Source organism: Triticum dicoccoides, chromosome 3A (assembly GCF_002162155.2).
Source record: "Triticum dicoccoides isolate Atlit2015 ecotype Zavitan chromosome 3A, WEW_v2.0, whole genome shotgun sequence".
Lineage (NCBI taxonomy): Eukaryota > Viridiplantae > Streptophyta > Magnoliopsida > Poales > Poaceae > Triticum > Triticum dicoccoides.
In genome coordinates, this window is record NC_041384.1 from 516,741,876 (window position 1) to 516,758,411 (window position 16,536).

Genomic DNA, 16,536 nt, shown 5'->3' on the forward strand with positions numbered 1-16,536 from the left:
ACTCTCTTCGGCACGCAAAGATCGCTTAATACTTCCGTTTACTATAATGATGCCATGTGGGCCGGGCATTTTAAGTGTGAGGGAAGCGTAGTGCGGTATTGCATTAAAGCGAGCGAAAGCTTCGCATCCGAGTAGTGCTTGATAGCCACTTTGGAAGGGAGCGATGTTGAAGGTTAAATGTTCGCTACAGAAGTTATCGGGGAAGCCGAATATAACCTTTAGTAGTAGGGAGCCCGTGCAATGAGCCCCTGGGCCTGGCGTTACTCCTTTAAAGGTAGTATTGCTATGGCAAATTTTTGTTGGGTCTATCCCAATTTCGCGGATTGTATCCTGGTATATCAAGTTTAGACTACTGCCACCGTCCATCAGGACTCGTGTGAAGTGGTATCCGTCAATTATTGGGTCTAATACCAGGGCAGCCCATCCTGCACGCCGAATACTTGCTGAGTAATCACGATGGTCGAAAGTGATCGGTTGGGACGACCAGTGGCAGGACTCCGCGGTGATAGGCCCTTGGGCATATTTTTCTGGGAGTGCCGTTTTGTTTCTTCCTTTTATCACATGTAACACGTTTACTATTTTGACTTTTGGTGGAAATTTCTTTTGTTCCCTAGTGTCTTGCTTGAGAGGCTCATCCTCGTCTTCGCTTGGCGTATCCTCCCCCTTGTGTTCGGCGTTGAGCTTGCCGGACTGCTTGAAGACCCAATATTCTCTGTGGGTATGATTAGCGGGTTTACCAGGGGTGCTATGGATCTGACATATTTGGTCCAGAATTTTATTTAGGCTGGACAGTTCGTCTCTGGCGCCTTTAGAGGGCGGCTTTTGCTGACCTGGCCGAGAGCTTTTGAATCCGGCATTTACTGCCGTGCTCTTCGTGTTGTCTTCTTTATTCCGGCGTTTGTTATTGTTGTTGCACCGTGATTTCCCGTTTCCATCTCTAACTTCAGATGTACTGGGGTCGCTGGTGCTGCATCTGGCTAGCTAGCTGTCCTCACCCATGTAAAAGCGGGTCATGAGGCTTGTTAATGTTGCCATTGTTCTCGGCTTTTCTTGGTCGAGGTTTCTAGCAAGCCATTCGTCACGGATGCTATGCTTAAAAGCTGCCAAGGCTTCGGCGTCTAGACAGTCGACAATTTGGTTCTTTTTAGTAAGAACTTGTTCCAAAGTTTTTGGGTTGACTCTCCGGGTTGTTGAGTTATATGACTCAAATCATCCGCGTCCGGAGGTCGGACATAAGTCCCTTGAAAATTTTCCCGAAAAGCGTCTTCGAGCTCTTCCCAGCTTCCAATGAAGTTTTCGGGGAGGCTTTTAAGCCAGTGACGAGCTGGCCCTTTGAGCTTGAGGGGTAAGTACTTGATGGCATGGAGATCATCTCCTCGAGCCATATGGATATGGAGGATATAGTCCTCAATCCAGACCCCAGGGCCTGTTGTTCCGTCATATGCCTCTATGTTTACGGGTTTGAATCCCTCTGGAAATTCATGGTCCAGCACCTCATCGGTGAAACATAGGGGGTGTGCGGCACCCCTGTATCTGGGTGTACCGAGTTGTTCGGATGTTTGTTATGTTACATTGTATGCTGGGGCGCGCTTGCGTGGTCCATAGATGGATCTGGTTGCGTCGTCCTTTTGGTGCGAGCCCTCGCATGGATCGCGTATTGTCTTGTGAGTGGCATTGTTTGCCGCTCTATGTTGGCCGTGAGGTCGTCTATCCGGCCAGGTGGCTGTTTTGATTTTTAGTTGTGGGAGGTCCGAGGCCTCCTCATCGAATTCAGGTAGCAACTTCCGCTTTGGGTAGCTCTTGGTGGGGCGATTATCGCCGTACTTCGCTGCTGTGTTGAGTACTTTACTCCATCTGATTTGGAGTGTGTCCTGCGTAGCCTTGAGCCTTTGCTTCTGCTTTTTCAGACTCCTCGTGGTGGCAACAAGCCTTTGAAGGGCATTCTGCTGCTCCGGGTGCCTGTCCGGCGTTATGTTGTCCGGACTATTATCTTTGACAGAATTGGTTTGTTCGATTTGATTCTCCATATTGCCGTGGTCCGGCAGTGGTTCGCCCTGCTCCAACGCTGGCTCTGTATGATCCTTATTTCTGCCGAGGCGGGATTTTGGGAGGCGCTTGCGCCGCTGCTTTGACTACTTCTCGAGGGAACAAGCCTTCGGTGCGTCCTTCCGTTCCTCGTCGTCGTCTTCTTTTGGTGTGTCCACCATGTATACGTCATATGATGAAGTGGGCGTCCAGCGCCCTGTGGGCGGTGGTTCCTCTTCGCCTCCCACATCGTCGTCCATACCGTCGATGTCTTTGGAGTCGAAGTCGAGCATGTCGGTTGAGTCATCGACAGTGGCTATTAAGTGGGTGGTGGGTGGGCGTCGAATTTCTTCGTCGTCCGCATCCCAATCCTGTTGGCCATAATCCGGCCAGGGCTCTCCTGACAAAGAGAGAGACCTTAGTGAATTCAGTATGTCGCCGAAGGGCGAGTGCTGAAAGATATCCGTGGCGGTGAATTCCATGATCGGCGCCCAATCGGATTCGATTAGCAAGGGCGCGGGCGGTTCGGAGTCAGAAAAAGAGTCTGGCACCTTGGAGTCACGGGCTGCATAGAGGGTTAGGCTGGTGTTTGGCTCGATCGCCGTTGAGACTGCAGCCCCTGAGGCGGTGTCTAACCACCCGTCCTCATTTGGCGTAGTTAGCTCCGAGCTAAAGGTCGGAGCTGATGCGGGCGCGGCCTCTAGGGTACTGTTCGGTGGCAGAGCTAGGTCATACCCATCGCGACAGTGCGGCGCGCCCAGCTGTGGCTCGAATCTGTCGAAGATCAAGTCTCCGCAGATGTCGGCCGTGTAGTTCAAACTTCCAAATCTGACCTGACGGCCAGGGGCATAGCTTTCAATCTGCTCCAGATGGCCAAGCGAATTAGCCCGCAGTGCAAAGTCGCTGAATACGAAGATCTGTCCGGGGAGAAAAGTCTCACCCTGGACCGCATCGCTATCGATGATAGTAGGAGCCATCAAGCCTAACGGCGACGACACAGAGGAACTCTCAATGAAAGCACCAAAGTCGGTGTCAAAACCGGCGGATCTCGGGTAGGGGGTCCCGAACTGTGCGTCTAGGCCGGATGGTAACAGGAGGCAGGGGACACGCTGTTTTACCCAGGTTCGGGCCCTCTTGATGGAGGTAAAACCCTACGTCCTGCTTGATTAATATTGATGATATGGGTAGTACAAGAGTAGATCTACCACGAGATCAGAGAGGCTAAACCCTAGAAGCTAGCCTTGTTGGGGAACGTAGTAATTTCAAAAAAATTCCTACGCACACACAAGATCATGGTGATGCATAGCAACGAGAGGGGAGAGTGTTGTCTACGTACCCTCATAGACCGGAAGCGGAAGTGTTAGCACAACGCGGTTGATGTAGTCGTACGTCTTCACGACCCGACCGATCAAGCACCAAAACTACGGCACCTCCGAGTTCTAGCACACATTCAGCTCGATGACGATCCCCGGACTCCGATCCAGCAAAGTGTCGGGGATGAGTTCCATTAGCACGACGGCGTGGTGACGATCTTGATGTTTTATCGTCGCAGGGCTTCGCCTAAGCACCACTACAATATTATCGAGGACTATGGTGGAGGGGGGCACCGCACACGGCTAAGAGATCAATGATCAACTGTTGTGTTTATGGGGGGTCCCCCTGCCCCCGTATATAAAGGAGTGGAGGAGGGGGCCGGCCAAGGAGGGTGGCGCACCCTAGGGGGGAGTCCAACTCCCACCGGGAGTAGGACTGCCCTTTTTCCTATTAGGAGTGGGAGAGGGAAGGAAGAGGAAGGAGGGAGGAAGGAAAGGGGGGGCGGCCCCCTTCCCAATTCGGATTGGGCTTGGGGGGGCGCCCCCTCCCTTGCTCCTTTCCCCTCCTTTCCACGAAGGCCCAATAAGGCCCATATACCTCCCGGGGAGTTCTGATAACCTCCCGATGATCCGGTATTGTCCCAATCTCACCCGGAACCTTTCCGGTGTCCAAATATAGTCGTCCAATATATCGATCTTTATGTCTCGACCATTTCGAGACTCCTCGTTAAGTCCGTGATCACATCCGGGACTCCGAACAACCTTCGATACATCAAAATATATAAACTCATAATGAAACTGTCATCGTAACGTTAAGCGTGCGGACCCTATGGGTTCGAGAACAATGTAGACATGATCGGGACACGTCTCCGGTCAATAACCAATAGCGGAACCTAGATGCTCATATTGGCTCCTACATATTCTACGAAGATCTTTATCAGTCAGACCGCATAACAACATACATTTGTTCTCTTTGTCATTGGTATGTTACTTTCCCGAGATTCGATCATTGGTATCTCAATACCTAGTTCAATCTCGTTACCGGCAAGTTTCTTTACTCGTTCTGTAATACATCATCTTGCAACTAACTTATTAGTTGCATTGCTTGCAAGGCTTAAGTGATGTGCATTACCGAGAGGGCCTAGAGATACCTCTCCGACAATCGGAGTGACAAATCCTAATCTCGAAATACGCCAACCCAACATGTACCTTTGGAGACACCTGTAGAGCACCTTTATAATCACCCAGTTACGTTGTGACGTTTGGTAGCACACAAAGTGTTCCTCCGGTAAACGGGAGTTGCATAATCTCATAGTCATAGGAACATGTATAAGTCATGAAGAAAGCAATAGCAACATACTAAACGATCGGGTGCTAAGCTAATGGAATGGGTCATGTCAATCACATCATTCTCCTAATGATGTGATCCCGTTAATCAAATGACAACTCATGTCTATGGTTAGGAAACATAACCATCTTCGATTAACGAGCTAGTCAAGTAGAGGCATACTAGTGACACTTTGTTTGTCTATGTATTCACACAAGTATTACGTTTCCGGTTAATACAATTCTAGCATGAATAATAAACATTTATCATGATATAAGGAAATAAATAATAACTTTATTATTGCCTCTAGGGCATATTTCCTTCAGTCTCCCACTTGCACTAGAGTCAATAATCTAGATTACACAGTAATGATTCTAACACCCATGGAGCCTTGGTGCTGATCATGTTTTGCTCGTGGAAGAGGCTTAGTCAATGGGTCTGCTACATTCAGATCTGTATGTATCTTGCAAATCTCTATGTCTCCCACCTGGAATAGATCCCGGATGGAATTGAAGCGTCTCTTGATGTGCTTGGTTCTCTTGTGAAATCTGGATTCCTTTGCCAAGGCAATTGCACCAGCATTGTCCCAAAAGATTTTCATTGGACCCGATGCACTAGGTATGACACCTAGATCCGATATGAACTCCTTCATCCAGACTCCTTCGTTTGCTGCTTCCGAAGCAACTATGTACTCCGCTTCACATGTAGATCCCGCCACGACGCTTTTTTTAGAACTGCACCAACTGACAGCTCCACCATTTAATGTAAATACATATCCGGTTTGCGATTTAGAATCGTCCGGATCAGTGTCAAAGCTTGCATCAACGTAACCATTTACGATGAGCTCTTTGTCACCTCCATATACGAGAAACATATCCTTAGTCCTTTTTAGGTATTTCAGGATGTTCTTGACCGCTGTCCAGTGATCCACTCCTGGATTACTTTGGTACCTCCCTGCTAGACTTACCGCAAGGCACACATCAGGTCTGGTACACAGCATTGCATACATGATAGAGCCTATGGCTGAAGCATAGGGAACATCTTTCATTTTCTCTCTATCTTCTGCAGTGGTCGGGCATTGAGTCTTACTCAACTTCACACCTTGTAACACGGGCAAGAATCCTTTCTTTGCTTGATCCATTTTGAACTTCTGCAAAACTTTGTCAAGGTATGTGCTTTGTGAAAGTCCAATTAAGCGTCTTGATCTATCTCTATAGATCTTAATGCCCAATATGTAAGCAGCTTCACCGAGGTCTTGCATTGAAAAACTCTTATTCAAGTATCCCTTTATGTTATCCAAAAATTCTATATAATTTCCGATTAGCAATATTTCATCCACATATAATATCAGAAATGCTACAGAGCTCCCACTCACTTTCTTGTAAATACAGACTTCTCCAAAAGTCTGTATAAAACCAAATGCTTTGATCACACTATCAAAGCATTTATTCCAACTCCGAGATGCTTGCACCAGTCCATAAATGGATCGCTGGAGCTTGCACACTTTGTTAGCTCCCTTTGGATCGACAAAACCTTCCGACTGCATCATATACAACTCTTCTTCCAGAAACCCATTCAGGAATGCAGTTTTGACATCCATCTGCCAAATTTCATAATCATAAAATGCGGCAATTGCTAACATGATTCGGACAGACTTAAGCATCGCTACGGGTGAGAAGGTCTCATCATAGTCAATCCCTTGAACTTGTCGAAAACCTTTTGCGACAAGTCGAGCTTTGTAGACAGTAACATTACCGTCAGCGTTAGTATTCTTCTTGAAGATCCATTTATTCTCAATTGCTTGCCGATCATTGGGCAAGTCAACCAAAGTCCATACTTTGTTCTCATACATGGATCCCATCTCAGATTTCATGGCTTCAAGCCATTTTGCGGAATCTGGGCTCACCATCGCTTCTTCATAGTTCGTAGGTTCATCATGATCTAGTAGCATGACTTCCAGAACAGGATTACCGTACCACACTGGTGCGGATCTTACTCTGGTTGATCTACGAGGTTCAGTAGTAACTTGTTCTGAAGTTTCATGATCATCATCATTAGCTTCCTCACTAATTGGTGTAGGTGTCACAGAAACCGGTTTCTGTGATGTACTACTTTCCAATAAGGGAGCAGGTATAGTTACCTCATCAAGTTCTACTTTCCTCCCACTCACTTCTTTCGAGAGAAACTCCTTCTCTAGAAAGGATCCATTCTTAGCAACAAATGTCTTGCCTTCGGATCTGTGATAGAAGGTGTACCCAACAGTCTCCTTCGGGTATCCTATGAAGACACATTTCTCTGATTTGGGTTCGAGCTTATCAGGTTGAAGCTTTTTCACATAAGCATCGCAGCCCCAAACTTTCAGAAACGACAACTTTGGTTTCTTGCCAAACCATAGTTCATAAGGCGTCGTCTCAACGGATTTTGATGGTGCCCTATTTAACGTGAATGCGGCCGTCTCTAAAGTATAACCCCAAAACGATAGCGGTAAATCTGTAAGAGACATCATAGATCGCACCATATAAAGTAAAGTACGATTACGACGTTCGGACACACCATTACGCTGTGGTGTTCCGGGTGGCGTGAGTTGCAAAACTATTCCGCATTGTTTCAAATGTAAACCAAACTCGTAACTCAAATATTCTCCTCCACGATCAGATCGAGAAACTTTATTTTCTTGTTATGATGATTTTCAACTTCACTCTGAAATTCTTTGAACTTTTCAAATGTTTCAGACTTATGTTTCATTAAGTAGATATACCAATATCTGCTTTAATCATCTGTGAAGGTGAGAAAATAATGATATCCGCCACGAGCTTCAACATTCATTGGACCACATACATTTGTATGTATGATTTCCAACAAATCTGTTGCTCTCTCATAGTACCGGAGAACAGCGTTTTAGTCATCCTGCCCATGAGGCACGGTTTGCAAGTACCAAGTGATTCATAATCAAGTGGTTCCAAAAGTCCATCAGTATGGAGTTTCTTCATGCGCTTTACTCCGATATGACCTAAACGGTAGTGCCACAAATAAGTTGCACTATCATTATCAACTCTGCATCTTTTGGCTTCAACATTATGAATATGTGTATCATTACTATCGAGATTCATCAAAAATAGACCACTCTTCAAGGGTGCATGACCATAAAAGATATTACTCATATAAATAGAACAACCATTATTCTCTGATTTAAATGAATAACCGTCTCGCATCAAACAAGATCCAGATATAATGTTCATGCTCAACGCTGGCACCAAATAACAATTATTTAGGTCTAATACTAATCCCGATGGTAGATGTAGAGGTAGCGTGCCGACCGCGATCACATCGACTTTGGAACCATTTTCCACGTGCATCGTCACCTCGTCCTTTGCCAGTGTTCGCTTAATCCGTAGTCCCTGTTTCGAGTTGCAAATATTAGCAACAGAACCAGTATCAAATACCCAGGTGCTACTGCGAGCTCTAGTAAGGTACACATCAATAACATGTATATCACATATACCTTTGTTAACCTTGCCATCCTTCTTATCCGCCAAATACTTGGGGCAGTTCCGCTTCCAGTGACTAGTCTGCTTGCAGTAGAAGCACTCAGTTTCAGGCTTAGGTCCAAACTTGGGTTTCTTCTCCTGAGCAGCAACTTGCTTGCTGTTCTTCTTGAAGTTCCCCTTCTTCTTCCCCTTGCCCTTTTTCTTGAAACTAGTGGTCTTGTTGACCATCAACACTTGATGCTCCTTCTTGATTTCTACCTCCGCAGCTTTTAGCATTGCAAAGAGCTCGGGAATTGTCTTACCCATCCCTTGCATATTATAGTTCATCACAAAGCTCTTGTAGCTAGGTGGAAGTGATTGGAGAATTCTGTCAATGACACAATCATCCGGAAGATTAACTCCCAGTTGAATTAAGTGATTATTATACCCAGACATTTTGAGTACGTGCTCACTGACAGAACTGTTCTCCTCCATCTTGCAGCTATAGAACTTATTGGAGACTTCATATCTCTCAATCCGGGCATTTGCTTGAAATATTAGCTTCAACTCCTGGAACATCTCATATGCTCCATGACGTTCAAAATGTCGTTGAAGTCCCGATTCTAAGCCGTAAAGCATGGCACACTGAACTATTGAGTAGTCATCAGCTTTGCTCTGCCAGACGTTCATAACATCTGGTGTTGCTCCAGCAGCAGGCCTGGCACCCAGCGGTGCTTCCAGGACGTAATTCTTCTATGCAGCAATGAGGATAATCCTCAAGTTATGGACCCAGTCCGTATAATTGCTACCATCATCTTTCAACTTTGCTTTCTCAAGAAACGCATTAAAATTTAACGGAACAACAGCACGGGCCATCTATCTACAATCAAACATAAACAAGCAAGATACTATCAGGTACTAAGTTCATGATAAATTTAAGTTCAATTAATCATATTACTTAAGAACTCCCACTTAGAAAGACATCCCTCTAATCTTCTAAGTGATCACGTGATCCCAATCAACTAAATCATAACCGATCATCACGTGAAATGGAGTAGTTTTCAATGGTGAACATCACTATGTTGATCATATCTACTATATGATTCACGCTCGACCTTTCGGTCTCACTGTTCTGAGGCCATATCTGCATATGCTAGGCTCGTCAAGTTTAACCTGAGTATTCTGCGTGTGCAAAACTGGCTTGCACCCGTTGTAGATGGACGTAGAGCTTATCACACCTGATCATCATGTGGTGTCTGGGCACGACGAACTTTGGCAACGGTGCATACTCAGGGAGAACACTTTTATCTTGAAATTTAGTGAGAGATCATCTTATAATGCTACCGTCAATCAAAGCAAGATAAGATGCATAAAATATAAACATCACATGCAATCAATATAAGTGATATGATATGGCCATCATCATCTTGTGCTTGTGATCTCCATCTCCGAAGCATCGTCATGATCACCATCATCACCGGCGCGACACCTTGATCTCCATCGTAGCATCGTTGTCGTCTCGCCAATCTTATGCTTCCACGACTATCGCTACCGCTTAGTGATAAAGTAAAGCATTACAGCGTGATTGCATTGCATACAATAAAGCGACAACCATATGGTTCCTGCCAGTTGCCGATAACTCAGTTACAAAACATGATCATCTCATACAATAAAATTTAGCATCATGTCTTGACCATATCACATCACAACATGCCCTGCAAAAACAAGTTAGACGTCCTCTACTTTGTTGTTGCAAGTTTTACGTGGCTGCTACGGGCTTAGCAAGAACTGTTCTTACCTACGCATCAAAACCACAACGATAGTTTGTCAAGTTGGTGCTATTTTAACCTTCGCAAGGACCGGGTGTAGCCACACTCGGTTCAACTAAAGTTGGATAAGCTGACACCCACCAGCCACCTGTGTGCAAAGCACGTCGGTAGAACCAGTCTCGCGTAAGCGTACGCGTAATGTCGGTCCAGGCCGCTTCATCCAACAATACCGCCGAACCAAAGTATGACATGCTGGTAAGCAGTATAACTTATATCGCCCACAACTCACTTGTGTTCTACTCGTGCATATAACATCAACGCATAAAACCTAGGCTCTGATGCCACTGTTCGGGAACGTAGTAATTTCAAAAAAATTCCTACGCACACGCAAGATCATGGTGATGCATAGCAACGAGAGGGGAGAGTGTTGTCTACGTACCCTCGTAGACCGGAAGCGCAAGCGTTAGCACAACGCGGTTGATGTAGTCGTACGTCTTCATGGCCCGACCGATCAAGCACCGAAACTATGACACCTCTGAGTTCTAGCACACGTTCAGCTCGATGACGATCCCCGGACTCCGATCCAGCAACGTGTCAGGGATGAGTTTCGTCAGCACGACGGCGTGGTGACGATCTTGATGTTTTACCGTCGCAGGGCTTCGCCTAAGCACCGCTACAATATTATCAAGGACTATGGTGGAGGGGGGCACCGCACACGGCTAAGAGATCAATGATCAACTGTTGTGTCTATGGGGTGCCCCCTGCCCCCGTATATAAAGGAGTGGAGAAGGGGGCCGGCCAAGGAGGGTGGCGCGCCCTAGGGGGGGGGGTCCAACTCCCACCGGGAGTAGGACTCCCCTTTTTCCTATTAGGAGTGGGAGAGGGAAGGAAGAGGAAGGAAAGGGGGGCCGGCCCCCTTCCCAATTTGGATTGGGCTTGGTGGGGGCGCCCCCTCCCTTGCTCCTTTCCCCTCCTTTCCACTAAGGCCCAATAAGGCCCATATACCTCCCGGGGAGTTCCGACAACCTCCCGGTGATCCGGTATTGTCCCAATCTCACTCAGAACCTTTCCGGTGTTCAAATATAGTCGTCCAATATATCGATCTTTATGTCTCGACCATTTCGAGACTCCTTGTCAAGTCCGTGATCACATCCGGGACTCCGAACAACCTTCGGTACATCAAAATATATAAACTCATAATGAAACTGTCATCGTAACGTTAAGCATGCGGACCCTACGGGTTCGGGAACAATGTAGACATGACCGAGACACGTCTCCGGTCAATAACCAATAGCGGAACCTGGATGCTGATATTGGCTCCTACATATTCTACGAAGATCTTTATCGGTCAGACCGCATAACAACATACGTTTGTTCTCTTTGTCATCGGTATGTTACTTGTCCGAGATTCGATCGTCGGTATCTCAATACCTAGTTCAATCTCGTTACCGGCAAGTCTCTTTACTCGTTCTGTAATACATCATCTTGCAACTAACTTATTAGTTGCATTGCTTGCAAGGCTTAAGTGATGTGCATTACCGAGAGGGCACAGAGATATCTCTCCAACAATCGAAGTGACAAATCCTAATCTCGAAATACACCAACCCAACATGTACCTTTGGAGACACCTGTAAAGCACCTTTATAATCACCCAGTTACGTTGTGACGTTTGGTAGCACACAAAGTGTTCCTCCGGTAAACGGGAGTTGCATAATCTCATAGTCATAGAAACATGTATAAGTCATGAAGAAAGCAATAGCAACATACTAAATGATCGGGTGCTAAGCTAATGGAATAGGTCATGTCAATCACATCATTCTCCTAATGATGTGATCCCGTTAATCAAATGACAACTCATGTCTATGGTTAGAAAACATAACCATCTTCGATTAACGAGCTAGGCAAGTAGAGGCATACTAGTGACACTTTGTTTGTCTATGTATTCACACAAGTATTACGTTTCCGGTTAATACAATTCTAGCATGAATAATAAACATTTATCATGATATAAGGAAATAAATAATAACTTTATTATTGCCTCTAGGGCATATTTCCTTCAGTCTCCTACTTGCACTAGAGTCAATAATCTAGATTACACAGTAATGATTCTAACACTCATGGAGCCTTGGTGCTGATCATGTTTTGCTCGTGGAAGAGGCTTAGTCAATGAGTTTGCTACATTCAGATCCATATGTATCTTGCAAATCTCTATATCTCCCACCTGGACTAGATCCCGGATGGAATTGAAGCGTCTCTTGATGTGCTTGGTTCTCTTGTGAAATCTGGATTCCTTTGCCAAGGCAATTGCACCGATATTGTCACAAAAGATTTTTATTGGACCCGATGCACTAGGTATGACACCTAAATCAGATATGAACTCAAGAGCGCGCGTGTGGAGCCACCCGTCGAGGGTACCTAGTAAGCAAAACTTGTATACTGCCCGAATACAAATATACTGGTCCCTGCTTCGAGCTGTCGTCTTAACCGCTCTGCCAGTGCAATCAAGATGCTGCGGTTGGCTCCTTAAATCAGACAATGGTGTCGAAGTCGCCCTTCTCCTCGCTGTCGGATCCCTTGGAGTTCGAAAGCTGCTTCCGGCGGCTGCCGCGCTGCGGCAGCAGGAGGGTTGCTGCCTCGAACTCCCGGCCAGGCTCCGCCTTGCCCTTCTGGTGCGTCTGCTCGCAGCACCTGAGCAGGATGTGCAGCACGTTCTTCATGGCCGGCCGCGACGACGGCGACGCGCTCGTGCACATCACGCCTAGCCTGAACACGACTTCGATCTCGTCCGAGCACCCCGCGTATCTGATGCGACTGTCTGTGCCTTCCGTGATGCTTCCTCCTGATTGGTACAGGTGCCGCGCCCATTCCGCCAGCGACCCGTCCTCGCCGCCGTCGTTGGCCGCCCGCCCGGTGGTGAGCTCCAGGAGCACCACGCCGAAGCTGTACACGTCCACCTTCTCCGTCACCTTCCTCGTGTAGCCGCACTCTGCACACGAGCATACGACGACAGTGTCAGATGTATGAATCCACTGGAAATTTAGTCACCGACGAACAGGGAGGGATGGTTGATTGATTCCTTACCAGGAGCCATGTAGCCGAACGACCCGGCGACGGCGGACATGGTGTCCGGCGTGCCGGCCTGCGCCAGCATCCTGGCCAGCCCGAAGTCCGCGACCTTGGCCCGGAACTCCGAGTCCAGCAAGATGTTGCTGGTCTTGACATCCCGGTGAACGATGGGCGGGGAGCACTCGTGGTGCATGTAGCAGAGCCCCTGCGCGGCGCCCACGGCGACTCTGATCCTCGCCGGCCAGTCCAAACCAGCGTCGCGCCGACCCGATCGGGCCCTCGCCACGGACGACACGGAGTGCCTGGCGCCGTCGGTGAGAGCGTGGCCGTGGAGCCACCCGTCGAGGCTGCCGTTGTCCATGTAGTCGTACACGAGGAGCTTGCCGGCAGAGTCGTCGCGCGAGAGGCAGCACAGCAGCCTGACGATGTTCTTGTGCCGGACGCCGCCGAGGATTCGGGCCTCCGACTCGAACTCGCGCTCCAGCTTCTCGTCCACCTTCCCGGCGCTCCGTATTTGCTTCACGGCCACGGCGCCGGCGCTGCCGTTGTACCGGTTGGTGTACGCCGCGCGGTACACGCGCCCCGACCCGCCGCTGCCGACGAGATTCTCCTCGGTCAGCCCCCGGAGTATGGCCGCCTCCCCGAAGCCCAAATCGGTCTGGAAAGGCGTGATCTTCCAGCCACCGTCCTGTGCCGCGCGCTTCCTTTTCCTGATGTCGCGGACGATGAAGAAGGCGAAGACCACGATGCAGACAAGGAGCGCGCCGGCAGCGGCCAGGAGGCCAGTGCGGAGCGCCGGCGAGACGCCCGAGGAGGAAGGGGCAGCTTGTGATCCCGCAGCACAGGAGCGCACGCCGGTGAGGTAGCCGGGCCCCAGACCGGCATGGCAGAGGCCGGGGTTGCCGAGGAAGCTCCGATCGTAAGCGGCGGTGGCGAGCCCTGCCGGTACCTGGCCGTCGAGCTGGTTGGATGACAGGTTGAGCTGGTTCAGCTGTAACCTGGCAAGCGGCGGCGGTATGTCGCCGGATAGTCTGTTGGACGACAGGTCAAGTGCGTTGAGCACCCGCATGGCGCCCAATTCGGCCGGTATCTCGCCGGCGAGCTGATTCCTGCTCAGGTCCAGTTGCGTCAGGGAGCCGAGCTTGGCTATGCTCCTCGGGATCCCGCCAGAGAGCTGGTTACCGGACAAGTTCATTGCCTGCAGCAGCGGCATGCCGCTGCCAAGACTTGGCGGCATCTCCCCTGAAAAATTGTTGTTCCCGGCGGTGAACTTATGGAGTTCAACGGCCACCGCTGGGATGTTGCCACTAAACTGATTGTTCTCTATGTGTAAATTGGAGAGGCTGCTGAACATGTTGACGGGCAGACTCCCGCTTAGCTGGTTATTCCGCAACCGCACGTATTCAAGTTGTGTCTGCGTCCACAATGTTTCAGGAACCTCGCCGGAGAGCTGGTTATTGTCGAGCAGAAGGTTGTTGAGCGTGGCGCAACGGGCGAGGCCTGCCGGGATGGGCCCGTTCAAGCGGTTGTTAGAGGCGGTGAGCGACTGGAACTTGCCGTTGGCGCAAAGACCCTCCGGAATCGCGCCGGTGATCTCGTTGTCATCAACTTCAATATACATCAAACCTGCCGACGAGTTCTTGCCGAGGTCCGGCGGGAGCGTGCCGGTGAGACGATTGCTGAACAATTTCAGTGTCTCTAGTGAAGGCAACCTGCCGATGCTCGCCGGTATCTCGCCGGAGAAGCTGTTGTTGAACAAGTTCAAGGTATTAAGCTTCGGCAAGAGGCCGAAACTTTCCGGAATTGGGCCAGTAAGCCTGTGATTCGCGGACAGGTCTATCATCACCAAATTCACCGCGCCGAAAGCACCATCATCAATGACGACCTCGCCGGTGAAGTTGTTTGCATACAGAGCCACAGTTTGCAACTTGGTGAGGTTCCAAATCGCCGGAGGTATACTTCCGTTCAAGGCGTTGACCGAGAGGTCAAGCAGCTCCAACTCCGGCATCTGCGCAACATAGCTCGGGAAGTGGCCGGTGAGGCTGCAGTTTGCCGCAAAGAAGGTTTTAAGCTTGGTCAGGCTCTTGAACGACGCCGGCAGCTCGCCAACGCTGAACCGGTTGTAGGCGAGCTTCAGCGTCTCAAGGCCCGTCAGGGCGCCGAGCTCTGCCGGGATGGTGCCGGCGAGGTAGTTGCCGTCCAGCGCGAGCGACCGCAGGTTCTTTAACAGGGACAAAGAGGCAGGGATGGTACCGTTGAAGTAGTTGCCGTTGAGCATCAGAGAGGTGAGGTTCTTCCCGAGCGCGCGGCCGATGTCGTCGGGGAGCTCGCCGCCGAGTAACGTAAGCGACAAATCGATGTCCCGGAGCGAAGCGCATCGGTACAGGCTGGTCGGGAAGGCGCCGGTTATGTTGTTGCTGGAGATGTTGAGGCTGGTGAGGCCGGAGAGGCCGCCGATGGCGTCCGGGAATGGGCCGGCGACGCCGGTGTTGGCGAGGTGGAGGCCCGTGACGCGCCCGGAGGCATCGCAGGTGACGTAGGGCCAGGTGCAGTGGTCGCCCGAGCCGTTCCATGCCGCGAGCACGGGCGGGTCGCCCCACACGCTCTTGATCTGCATGAGCAGCCGCCCCTCGTCGGCGGCCTGGGCGGCCGCGCGGTGCAGGAGGCAGCAAGGGAGCACGAGCAGCAGGAGGAGGGACGAGCGACATGGTAAGGGCGCCATGCTCTGGGGCGTTTTCGGGCTGGTCTTCTTCGTGTGTTGGCCGCCGCGGTGTGGACGCGGGAAGAGGAGCTGGTTTTGTATTAAGCACGTACACAAGGTAAGCAAAGGCGGCCGGAACGTGACCGCTCACTTGCTGTAGGTGCTTGCTAGGAAGCTTCGACGTGCTTGCGGCCTCACGGTTTGCTTCATTCCATGTGAAGAGAGAAGCCGGAAAATGTGTGTGTGTAGTGCACATAACGCCCTCTTAATTACGAGAAGATAGTGTTTCTTGACTTGACTCCACGGGTCCAAGTAGCCGCCTTCCGCCACTCATCGTCTCTCTAATAACGGCCTGCTTCGTCACCGTAGACCGACCGCAAAGGCAAAGCTAGCTGCGTTCAAACACGAGTGGCCCACGATCGAGTGCCTTTCTCTGGCTCTCTCTCGGTGGTCAAACGGAGAAAAATCTTGGATAGCGCAATATACAGGTGGACTAGTCCAAACTTCTAGTCGTTCAACGGTCATACTTCAAGGATGGTAGAGTACATCGAAAGAGCGTTCTACATATAAAAACCAGCTGGGCTGCTCGGCTGGTTTTCAAGGATGGAAAGTGCGGCTTGCCGCACCCCGCACCCCTGCCGGGTGCGGTCATATATAACCTGACACGCTAGGTCAGATTTTAAATTTGATAGGTTGACATGTCAAGAAACTGAGAATGCCTTCATAGATAATATTAGAAGAACGTCCGTGCGTTGCAACAGGGCCACATTAACTTTAAGAGTTCAATATTAGTTATATTAATATTACATTTAATATTCTCATACATATCAAGTGACATTGGCGACATTTTTTACTATCGAATTCTCAC

At 49.4% G+C, this 16,536-nt stretch overlaps 1 protein-coding gene across 1 annotated transcript; it reads right to left on the minus strand.

Moving 5' to 3' along the window:
• Positions 1–12,147: 12,147 nt before the first annotated feature.
• On the minus strand, positions 12,148–15,922 carry LOC119268888 (receptor-like protein kinase 5). Its single transcript, XM_037550600.1, has 2 exons — positions 12,983–15,922; positions 12,148–12,887 (listed from the first exon to the last, which is right to left on the minus strand). Exons 1-2 carry the CDS (start codon positions 15,687–15,689, stop codon positions 12,430–12,432), a joined length of 3,165 nt encoding a protein of 1,054 aa, XP_037406497.1. The 5' UTR covers positions 15,690–15,922; the 3' UTR covers positions 12,148–12,429.
• Positions 15,923–16,536: the final 614 nt, after the last annotated feature.

Coding starts and splice junctions, on each gene's coding strand:
- LOC119268888 (XM_037550600.1), bottom strand. CDS start 15,689: ATGGCGCCCTTACCATGTCGCTCGTCCCTCCTCCTGCTGCTCGTGCTC. Junction 12,888..12,982: donor GTTCGGCTACATGGCTCCTG/GTAAGGAATCAA, acceptor GCTCGTGTGCAG/AGTGCGGCTACACGAGGAAG.